The 12,225-nt window shown below is 38.3% G+C and overlaps 1 protein-coding gene across 7 annotated transcripts in view; it reads left to right on the top strand.

The window, feature by feature from the left end:
* The window catches only part of CCDC18 (coiled-coil domain containing 18), a 109,523-nt gene that overhangs the window by 61,846 nt on the left and 35,452 nt on the right, over window positions 1–12,225 (top strand). For all 7 annotated transcript variants that reach the window (XM_033196650.1, XM_033196652.1, XM_033196653.1 and 4 more), the window contains 2 exons: window positions 5,641–5,740; window positions 6,301–6,417. In XM_033196650.1, coding sequence (XP_033052541.1) covers window positions 5,641–5,740; window positions 6,301–6,417 — 217 coding nt within the window. The remainder of the gene's footprint in view (window positions 1–5,640; window positions 5,741–6,300; window positions 6,418–12,225) is intronic.

Below are 12,225 nucleotides of genomic sequence, written 5' to 3'. Positions count from 1 at the left end.
AGATGGAGTCTCTCTCTATCGCCCAGGCTGGGGTGCAGTGGCCAGATCTCAGCTCACTGCAAGCTCCGCCTCCCGGGTTTACGCCATTCTCCTGCCTCAGCCTCCCAAGTAGCTGGGACTACAGGCGCCGGCCACCTCGCCTGGCTAGATTTTTGTATTTTTTTAGTAGAGACGGGGTTTCACGGTGTTAGCCAGGATGGTCTCGATCTCCTGACCTCGTGATCCACCCGTCTCGGCCTCCCAAAGTGCTGGGATTACAGGTTTGAGCCACCGCGCCCGGCCTCCATTTGGATATTTTTAAGAGACATCTCAGACTTGGCCAAAATAGGACTCATATATTTCCTCATAACCCTACCCTTCCCCTAACTCAGTATCATGCAGTTGCTCAAACTACAGATATGTAAGATTTTTCTTGTTCTCTGTTTCCATCCCTTTTTTCATCCAGTGTATTAGCAAGCCATGTCAACTTTATTTCTAAAACATACTCTTTTTTTTTTTTCAGACAGAGTCTCGCCCAGGTTGGAGTGCAGTGGCATGATCTCAGCTCACTGCAGCCTCCGCCTCCCATTCAAGAAATTCTCCTGCCTCAGCCAGTAACTGGGATTACAGGAGCCTGCCACCACGCTCGGCTAATTTTTGAATTGTTAATAGAGGCAGGGTTTTGCTGTGTTAGCCAGACTGGTCTTGAACTCCTGACCTCAGGTGATCCATCCACCTGGGCCTCCCAAAGTGCTGGGATTACAGGCATGAGCCACTGCACCCAGCTCCAAAACATATTATTAAATCCATTGATTTCCTGGCCTCTTTTCTGTTATCCTTAGCACAAAGCATCATCTCTTACCTGGTCTGTTGCTGTGGCTTCCTAACTGGGCTGTCTGCTTACAGTCTTGACCCTCTCCCAACAATGCATTTTCCAAAAACAGATTTAAGTTTATTATTTAAAACATAAATTAGGCCAGGCACGGTGGCTCACGCCTGTAATCTCAGCACTTTGGGAGGCCGAGGCAGGCAGATCACAAGGTCAGGAGTTCGAAACCAGCCTGGCCAATATGGTGAAACCCCGTCTGTACTAAAAATACAAAAATTAGCCAGTTGTGGTGGCAGGCGCATGTAGTCTTAGCTACTCAGGAGGCTGAGGCAGGAGAACTGCTTGAACCTGGAGGTGGAGGTTGCAGTGAGCCAAGATTGAGCCAAGATCCACTCCAGCCTGGGTGACAGAGCGAGACTCCATCTCAAAAAAAAAAAAAAGTAAATTAGATCATATTGCTTAACTACTTAAACTTTCTAATGGCTTTCTAAAACCTTCAGAATAAAATCCAAACTCCTTCACAGATGAAAATAAAAACTACATTGATATATATCACTTCATACCCACTAAGGATGGTCATTTTTAAAAAGCAAAAAGTAGAAAAGAACAAGTGTTAGCAAGTGCGGAAAAAAAATGGAACCCTCATTCATTGCTGGTGGGAATCTAAAATGATGCAGCCGCTGTAGAAAACACTTTAGCCTTCCTCAGTAAGTTGAATGTAGAATTACCACATGACCCAGTAATTCCATTCCTAGTTTTGTACTCAAAAGGGTTGAAAACAGGTATCTAAGCAAAAATTGTTTACAAAGTAAGCCAAAAAGTGAAAGCAGTCCAAATGTTCATCATCAGATAAATGGATAAACAAAATATAGTGTCTTAGTCCGTTTTCATGCTGCTGATAAGGACATACCCAAGACTAGGCAATTTACAAAAGAAAAGTTTAGTGGACTTACAGTTACACATGGCTGGGGAGGCCTCACAATCATGGTGGAAGGTGAAAGACACATCTCATATGGTGGCAGACAAGAGAAGAGAGCTTGTGCAGGGAAACCCCCCTTTATAAAACCATCAGATCTTGTGAGACATATTCACTCTCATGAGAACAGCATGGGAAAGACCTGCCCCCACGATTCAGTTACCTCCCACTGGGTCTCTCCCACAATACGTGGGAATTCAAGATGAGATTTAGGTGGGGACACAGCCAAACTATATCATTCCACCTCAGCTCCTCCCAAATCTCATGTCCTCACATTTCAAAACAAATCATGCCTTCCCAACAGTCTCTCAAAGTCTTAATTCATTTGAGCATTAACTCAAAAGTCCAAAGTCTCATCTGAGACAAGGCAAATCCCTTCTGCCTATGAGCCTGTAAAATCAAAAGCAAGTTACTTTCTTCCTAGATACAGTTGGGGCACAGACGTTGGGTAAATACACCCATTCCAAATGGTAGAAATTGGCCAAAACAAAGGGACCACAGGCCCCATGCTAGTCTGAAATTCAGCAGGGCAGTCACATCTTAAAGCTCCAAAATGATCTCTCAAAAGATCAAAACTCCATGTCAAAACTCCATGTCTCACATCCAGGTCACACTGATGTAAGAGGTAGGTGCCCATGGTCTTGGGCAGCTCCACCCCTGTGGCTTTGTAGGCTATAGCCTTTCTCCTGGCTGCTTTCATGGACTGGCATTGAGTGTCTGTGGCCTTTCCAGGCGCACAGTGCAAGCTGTCAGTGCATCTGTTATTCTGGGGTTCTGGAGGATGGTGGCCCTCCCTCTTCTCACAGCTCCACCAGGCAGCGCCCCAGTGGGGACTCTGTATGGGGGTGCCCACCCTACATTTCCCTTCTGCACTTCCCTAGCAGAGGCTCTCCATGAGGGCCCTGCCTCAGCAGCAAACTTCTGCCTGGAAAACCAGGCCTTTCCATACATCCTCTGAAATCTAGGGGGAGGTTCCCAAACCTCAATTCATGACTTCTGTGTTCTCACAGGTTCAACATTGGGTAGAAGCTGCCAAGGCATGGGGCTCACACCCTCTGAAGCCATGGCCCGTGCTCTGTGTTGGCCTTTTTCAGCCACAGCTAGGGCGGCTGAGATGCAGGGCACCAAGTCCCTAGGCTGCACACAGCACGGTGACCCTGGATCCCACCCATGAAACCATTGTTTCCTCCTAGGCCTCCAGGCCTGTGATGGGAGAGGCTGCTGCAAAGATCTCTAACATGCCCTGGAGACATTTTCCCCATTGTCTTGGGGATTAACATTTGTCTCCTTGTTACTTATGCAAATTTCTGCAGCCAACTTGATTTCTCCTCAGAAAATGGGATTTTCTTTTCTATCACACTCAGGTGATCTCTTGGGTGCTTTGTTGCTTAGAAATTTCTTCCACCAGATACCCTAAATCATCTCTTTGAAGTTCAAAATTCCACAAATCTCTAGGGCAGGGGCAAAATGCCACCAATCTCTTTGCTAAAACTTAAGAATCACCTTTGCTCCAGTTCTCAACAAGTTCCTTATTTCTCTCCAAGACCACCTCATTCTGGACTTCATTGTCCATATTGCTATCAGCATTTTGGTCAAAGCCATTGAACAAGTTTTTAGGAAGTTCCAAACTTTCCCACATTTTCCTGTATTATTCTGAGCCCACCAAATTGTTCCAACCCTTACCTGTTACCCAGTTCCAAAGTAACTTCCATATCTATAGTAGTGCCCCACTTTACTGGTACCAATTTACTGTATTAGTGAGTTTTCATGCTGCTGAAAAAGACATACCTGAGACTGGGCGATTAACAAAAGAAAGAGGTTTAATGGACTCAGTTCTACGTGGCTGGGGAGGCCTCACAATCATGGTGGAAGGTGAAAGGCACATCTCACATGGTAGCAGACAAGAGAACTTGTGCAAGGAACCTCCCATTTTTAAAACCATCAGATCTTATGAGACTTATTCACTGTCACGAGAATAACACGAGAAAGACCTGCCCCCTGATTCAGTTACCTCCCACTGGGTCTCTCCTAAACATGTGGAATTCGAGATGAGATTTGGGTGGGAACACAGCCAAACCATATCATATAGTGTATCCATACAAAGAATATTATTCAGTCATAAAAAGGAATAAAATACTGATACATGGTACAAAGTGCATGAACTTTGAAAACATTATGCTAAGTGAAAGGAGCCAGACACATGATGCATAATTCCATTTATATGAAATATTGAGAATTGGCAAATTCATAGAGAAAGAAAGATTAGTGGTTGCTAGGGACTAGGGGAAGGGAGAATGGAAAATAAATGCTAATGAGTATGAAGTTCTTTGTGGGGGACCAATGGAAAAATACTGGACATATAGTGCTGATGGTTACACAACATTATGAATATACTTAATGCTTCTGAACTGTGCACTTTAAAATGGTTAAAATGGTAACTTTTATGTTACATGAATTTTACCATAGTTAAAAAAATCCAAGTTCCTTATCTTGGAATACAAAGCCCTCTGTGGTCTGGTTCCTGTCTACTTCTCTGGCCTCATTTCATACAACTCTCCTTGCTCCTGACATTTTTCTCATACTTTACACTTACCAAGTTTGCTTCTACCATGGAACCTTGGCCATAGCTGTTTCTTTTTACTGGGATAACAGTTATATGGTCAGCTTCTTCTTGTCTTTCACATTACTTCAGAGAGAAGCCTTCTCTGACTACTCACTCTAAAGTAGCCACCCAGTCACTACCTCATCACACAATTAATGCTCTAATATAGCACTTAATATTATATTTTTCTTACTTAGGTATTTATAGTCTGTCTTTTCTCCTGGACCTATTAGAATGTAAACTCAGATCAGAGACATTTATCTGTTTTACTATTAAATCCACAGCACTTAGAACCCTGGCATATAGGAAACATCCAGTAAATATTTGCAAAATCAGTAAGTAAATGAAACCATGAAAGATGTAAACAGTGAAATCTTAAGTTCTAGCTAACAGATGAATCGTGGAAGCTCCGCTATTTGCACAGATAGAAATTAGAGTTTTCTTTCATACTATTTTTAGAATATTAGTTTTAGCCTTGTATTATACCTCTTGAGATTTTTAGAAGAATATTAAAAACAACTCATTAAAGAAGTTCAAAATTTTCTTTTAAAAATTAGTACCCTTATCAGTACTGTTTCATATTTCAGACTGGAAAATCATATGAAGATTTTCAAGATGAACATTTTCAGCCTTTGTCATATCAGAACTTAGAGTTTCAAATTATTCTCTGATCACAGGCTTCACTTTGGTAAAAGCCTTAAAATTGTGTCAGTATTAAGCATTTTATAAGGTCATACATAAATTAGGGTTTAAGAGGGCTTAGAATTTGTAATATTTTTATATTAGATTTAAGTGCTTTTTTATATGTAAGGCATCATTTTGAGTAACATCCTTATGAGAAATACTGTGGTTAAATGCCTCATTCAATTGTAATAAAGTCACAGCTGTTATATGTAAAAGACTTTGAAACACTCGCTTATCTGTGTATGAAAAAATGTGGATATGTATTTTTAAAAATTCTTATCGTTCAATCTTGGAGTCCTGGGAGTGCTTTAACAATTAGCTTAAATTATCTGTAATACCACAGTGTGAGTTAACTTTTACCCTTTTAGAATACCCTTTATTAAATTAATTGTATTGATGTCAATCTTTTTCTTTATCTATTATTCCTTTAATTTGACCCTTTCAATCTGACTTGATTGCATATATTATTTTGCTATTAATTTATAGAAGAGGTAACCTGGTTGACCTAACTTTTTAAAATTATAATATTCCTACTGTCTGTTTTGATCTTTTTCCTTTGATACATTGTAGAGAATGCAAGATGGAGATTGAAGACAAAAAGCAGGAGCTCCTTGAAATGGATCAGGCACTTAAGGAGAGAAATTGGGAACTAAAGCAAAGAGCAGCTCAGGTTGATTTTTCTTGATTATATTTTAATGAAGTTTTCTGTTATGACACAGTCCACAGGATTTGAGAGGTCATCAATTTTTGGTAAAATGGACATTTTTATAGCATATAGCATAGAGATATGTCATCTCTATCTTGATATTTTTCTAGCAAGTAGATTTTGAAACTGAAGATTAGCTTAGTATCTGAACCTTTTGATCTCTTATATTACCCTATATCAGAAGAAGCTAAGTGTTGGAGGAACAAAAATATTTGGAAGGCATTATTTAGCACTTTTTATCCAGCATAAAATGAAGTCTGAATTATTTGTCATTTATGAACACAACTATATTTTATTGTTTCTATAATGTATATGGGATTGAATGTCAGTGTGTATTGTTAAAAAAAATGTATATGAGGTTCATGAACCAGTATTAGTAAACAATGATTATTTTTCCCATTTAAAAATAATTTGAAATGAGTTTATACTTGTTATACTTGCAATAAACAATTAAAAGCCTATTCTAAGCATATACGTTTTTATATCAGAATAAAATTGAACAACAATTTAAGGTTATTTTTTAGGTTACACATTTGGATATGACTATTCGCGAGCACAGAGGAGAAATGGAACAAAAAATAATTAAATTAGAAGGTACCCTGGAGAAATCAGAATTGGAACTTAAAGAATGTAACAAACAGGTAAATTATTTTAAAATTACATATTTTAAATTATTTTTTAAAAAATTTAAACTGTAACTGAAAACACCCCTTCACATAGTGGGTGTTTTTTGTTATTGTTGTTTTGTTTTTTGTTTTTTTGGAGACAGAGTCCTCTGTGTTGCCCAGGCTGGAGTGCAGTATGGCATGTGATCATACCTCACTGCAGCCTTGAGTTCCTGGGCTCAAACAATCCTCTTGCCTTTGTCTCCCCAAAGCTTTGGGATTACAGACGTGAGCTACCACACTCTGTGGATCTTTCATTTCTTTGATTAAATTTCTTCCTAGATACTTTAATTTTTTGTAGCTGCTTTAAATAGGATTACCTTCTTGATTTCTTTTTCAGATTGATTGCTTTTAGTGTACAGAAATGCTACTGATTTTTGTATGTTAATTTTGTGTCTTTCAACTTGACTGAATTTATCAGTTTTTTTTTTTTTGTTTTTGTTTCTGTTTTGAGACAAGATCTCACTCTGTCATCCGGGCTTGAGTGCAGTGTCGTGATCATAGCTCACTGCCACCTCAACATCCCAAGCTCAAGTGATCCCTCCACCTCAGTCTCCGAAGTAGCTAGGACTACAGGCGTGCACCACCATGCTTGGCTAATTTTTAAATTTTTTGTAGAAATGGGGTTTTGCCATGTTGCCTAGGTAGGTCTCAAACTCCTGGGTTCAAGCGATTTGCCCCCCTCGCTTCCCAAAGTGTTGGGATTACAGGCATGAGACACCATGCCAGCCCTGTTTATCAGTTCTAATAGTTTTTTAGTGGAGTTTTCAGGTTTTTCCAAATATAAGATTATATCCTCTGCAAACAAGGATAATTTAACTCTCTCTTTCCAATTTGGATGCCCTTTCTTTCTCTTGTCTAGTTGCTCTAGTCAGGACTCCCAGTATTATACTGAATAATAGTGGTGAAAGTGGGCATACTTGTCTTGTTCTATATCTTAGTGGAAAGACTTTCAGTTTTTCCCTATTCCTATGATATTAACTATGGGTTTGTTGTAAATGATCTTTACTGTGTTATTTTCCTTCTTTCTTTTCTTTTTTTTTTGAGACAGAGTCTTGCTCTGTCACCCAGGCTGGAGTGCAGTGGCTTGATCTCAGCTCACTGCAACCTCTGCCTCCTGGGTTCAAGCAGTTCTTTGCCTCAGCCTCCCCAGTAGCTGGGATTACAGGTGCCCACCACCACGCTCGGCTAATTTTTGTATTTGTAGTAGAGACGGCTGGCCAGGCTGGTCTTGAACTCCTGACCTCATGATTTCACACGCCCTGGCCTCCCAAAATGCTGGGATTACAGGCGTGAGCCACTGCGCCCAGCCTGTTACTTTCCTTCTATACCCAATTTGTTGAGAGCTTTTATCATGAAAATATGTTGAATTTTATCTGATGCTTTTCAATAACGCTTTTAATTTTAATATGAAATTATTATATGGTTTTTGTCCTTGATTCTGTTGATGTAATATATCATGTTTAATGATTTGTGTATGTTGAACCGTCTTGGCATCCCTGGGATGAATTCCACTTGGTTATGGTTTTTGAATTCAGTTTGATGGTATTTTGTTGTGGATTCTGCATCTGTGTTCATCAGCGATATTGGCCTGTTGTTTTCTGTTTCTGTTACGTCCTTGTCTGGTTTTGATATCAGCGTAATGCTGGCCTTGTAGAATGAGTTTAGAAGTGGGCCAGGCACGGTGGTGCATGCCTGTAATCCCAGCACTTTGGGAGGTCAAGGTGGGCAGATTGCCTGAGCTCAGTTCAAGACCAGCCTAGACAACCTGGTGAGACCCCATCTCTATAGAAAATACAAAAATTAGCCAAGTGTGATGGCATGTGCCTGTAGTCCCAGCTACTCAAGAGGCTGAGGTGGAAGGATTGCTTGAGCCTGGGAAGTAGAGTCTGCATTGAGCCATGAGTGTGCAACTGTACCCCAGCCTGGGCGACAGAGTGAAAACCTGTCTCAAAAAAAAAATGTTCCCTCTTCTTCAGTTTTTTGAAATAGTTTGAGTAGAATTGGTTAGTTTTTCTTTAAATGTTTAGTAGAATTCAGCAGTGAATCTATCAGGTCCTGGACTTTTCTTTGATGGGTGACTTTTTATTACTGCTTTTATCTCATTGCTTATTATTATTCTATTCAAGTTTTCTGTTTTTTCATGGTTCAGTCTCAGTAGGTTGTGTGGGTCCAGGAATTTATTCATTTCTTCTAGGTTTTCCAGTTTGTTGGTGTGTAGTTGTTCATAATAGTCTGTAGTGATCCTTTGTATTTCTGTGGTATGAGTTGTAATGTTTCCTTTTTCATCTCATTTTATTTATTTGGATTCTCTCTCTTCTTAGTCATCTAAAGGTGTTAATTTTGTTTATCTTTTCAAGAAATCGACTCTTTGTTTCATTTATCCTCTGTATTGTTTTGTAGTCTCAATTTCATTTATTTTTGCTCTGATCTTTATTATTGCTTTCCTTCTAATAATATTGGGTTTGGCTGTTGCTATTCCAGTGTGGAAAAGGCAGTTCAAGACCAACTTGAACTTACCTTTTGTAGAGACAGGCTATGTTGCCACTATGTTGCTCAGGCTCACATTCTTATCAGCACATGGAATTATCCAGACTACATAAATGTATTATGTATTATCCAGAATATATAATATGTTAGGCCACAAAATAAGTCTCATCAAAATTTTAAAGGTAGAAATCCTATCGAATATATTCTCAATGCAATTCTAAAAGCATCATTTTCAGTAATATGTCCAATAATATTTTCAATAATGCTCTTAATTTTAGTATGCACCTTTAGGTGCATTGTTTGTTTGAAATTTTTGTATTTTTTTTGATGTAAGCAGTTATTGCTATAAACTTTCCTCTTTGTACTGCATTCACAGTAGCCCGTAGGTTTTGGTATGTTGTATATCCATTTTTATTTGTTTCAAGACATTAACATTTTTTAAAAAATTTCTTCACTCACCCTTTGTTCATTCAGGAGCATGTTGTTTACATTTTATGTATTTGTATAATTTCTGAAGTTCTTCTTATTATTGATTTCTATTTTTATTCCATAGTGGTTAGATAATATACTTGATAGGATTTCTACCTTTTAAAATTTGATGAGACTTATTTTGTGGCCTAACCTATTTACGTATTCTGGGTAATATTCCATGTACAGATAAGAATGTGAGCCTGGGCAACATAGTGGGACCCTGTCTCTACAAAAAGTGAAAAAAATTAGCTAGGTGTGATGATGTGCACTTGTAGTCCCAGCTACTTGGGACTACAGGAGGTCGAGGCTGCGGTGAGCTATGATTGTGCCACTGCACTCCAGCCTGGGCAACAGAGTGAGACCCTGTCACAAAAAAAAAAAAAAAGAAAGAAAGAAAGAAAAGAAAAGAGAGAAAAGAAAGAATATGTCTTCAGCAACAGTGGATGAAATGGTCTGTAAATGTCAGTTACAAAATGCCTCTTTGGCCTAGCTTGTAGTGGAACTCTGATGTTTCTTTGTTGATTTTTTCAATCTGGACAATCTGTCCATTACTGAGAGTGGGGTATTGAAGTCCCTGTCTATTGTTTTATTGCAACCACCTATTTGTCCCTTTAGATCTATTAATGTTTGCTTTATATACTCGGGAGCTTTATATGCCTGGATGCATAGATATTTATAACTTTTATATCCTCTTGCTAACGTGACACATTTATTATTTTATACTGGCCTCCTTTGTCTCTTTTTACTGTCTTTGATCTGTGGTCTGTTTTGTCTAAGTATAACTATTTCTGCTCTTTTTTGATTTCCATTTAAATGGAATATCTTTTTACATCCTTTTACTTTCAGTCTATGTGTGTCTTATGAAGTGAATTTCTTTTAGGAAGCATATAGTTGGATTTCTTTTTTAATCCGTTCACCCACTCTATGTGTTTTAAATGGAAAATTTAGTCCAGTTACATTCAATGTTATTATTGATAGGTAAGGATCTGTGCCTTTCTGTTACTTGTTTTTTAGTTGTTTTGTAACTCCTCCCTTTCCTTCCCATTTACTGTCTTTCACTGTGGTTAAATGATTTTTTTCTGGTAGTATGATTAATTGGTTGCTATTTTTAGTGTATCTCTTACAGGTTTTTGCTTTGTGGTGAGACTTATACAAAACATCCTATTATAACAAGTTATCAAAAACTGGTATCAACTTAACTGTGATAGTAGCAAAAACAACAAAAAAATTAAAAACCTGTGTAATTTAATCTCCTCCTTCACATTTTGAATTTTTGGTGTTCCAATTAAATTTGTATATTGTCTATCTCTGAATAAATTGTTGTAATTATTTGTAATGATTTTGCCTTTTAGTCTTCTTACTAAAGATATAAGTGGTTTACACACCATGATTTCAGTGTTGGTATAACAGTCACATTAGTGGCTGTTTTTCTTAAGTTTGAAGTATTCCCTTTAGCATTTCTTGTAGGACAGGTCTAGTAGCGATAAATTTCCTCAGCTTTTGTTTGAGAAAGTGTCTCTTCTTCATTTCTGAAGGATAACTCTGCTTGGCACAGTATTCATGATTGGCAGGGTTTTTTTGTTCAACATTGAGTATGTCATCTTACTCCCTCCTGGTCTGTAAGATTTCTGCCGAGGAGTCTGCTACCAGGCATATTGGATCTTCCTTATATATTATTTGGTTCTTTCTCTCACTGCTTTCAGGATCCTGTCTTTGTCTTTGATCTTTGAGAGTTTCATTATAATATGTCTTAGGGTGTTATTATTTGGGTTGAATCTGATTAGCGATCTTTGACCTCTTTATACCTGCATATTTATATCTTTCCTCAGGTTTCGAAATTTTTCTGTTGTTTCTTTATAAAAACTTTCTACCCCTTTGTCTTTCTCAGTTCCCTCTGTAACTCCAATAATTCAAATATTTGCTTTTTTGATGTTGTCCCAAAGATCCCATAAGCTTTGTTTATTCCTTTTTATTCCATTTTTCCTCCTCTCACTGTGTAGTCTGTCTGTCTGTCTATCTATCTATCTATCTATCTATTTATCTATCTTTATCTATCTGTCTAATTAACTAACTAACATGGGGTCTCTGTTACCCAGAGGTGGAGTGCAATAGCACAATCATAGCTCAGTGTCGCCTTTACCACCTGGGCTCAAAGAATCCTCCCACTTCCACCTTGTGAGTAGCTAAGATTACAGGTGCATGCCACCACACCTGGCTAATTAAAAAAAATTTTTAATCCTTTGGGTATATACCCAGTAATGGGATGGCTGGGTCATATGGTACTTCTAGTTCTAGATCCTGGAGGAATCGCCATACTGTTTTTCATAATGGTTGAACTAGTTTACAATCCTACCAACAGGGTAAAAGTGTTCCTATTTCTCCACATCCTCTCCAGCACCTGTTGTTTCCTGACTTTTTAATGATTGCCATTCTAACTGGTGTGAGATGGTATCTCATTGTGGTTTCGATTTGCATTTCTCTGATGCTGTTTTGGTTACTGTAGCCTTGTAGTATAGTATATTTCTCTGATGGCGAGTGATGATAAACATTTTTTCAGGTGTCTGTTGGCTGTATGCATGTCTTTTTTTGAGAAATGTCTGTTCATATCCTTTGCCCACTTTTTGATGGGGTTGTTTGTTTTTTTCTTGTAAATTTGTTTGAGTTCTTTGTAGGTTCTGGATATTAGCCCTTTGTCAGATGAGTTGATTGCAAAAATTTTCTCCCATTCTGTAGGTTGCCTGTTCACTCTGATGGTAGTTTCTTTTGCTGTGCAGAAGCTCTTTAGTTTAATTAGATCCCATTTGTCAATTTTGGCTTTTGTTG

This window comes from Trachypithecus francoisi, unplaced genomic scaffold (genome assembly GCF_009764315.1).
Source record: "Trachypithecus francoisi isolate TF-2019V2 unplaced genomic scaffold, Tfra_2.0 Lachesis_group5, whole genome shotgun sequence".
Classification (NCBI taxonomy): Eukaryota; Metazoa; Chordata; class Mammalia; order Primates; family Cercopithecidae; genus Trachypithecus; species Trachypithecus francoisi.
Note: the sequence above shows the minus strand (reverse complement) of the source record. Positions and strands in the feature narration are given on the sequence as shown.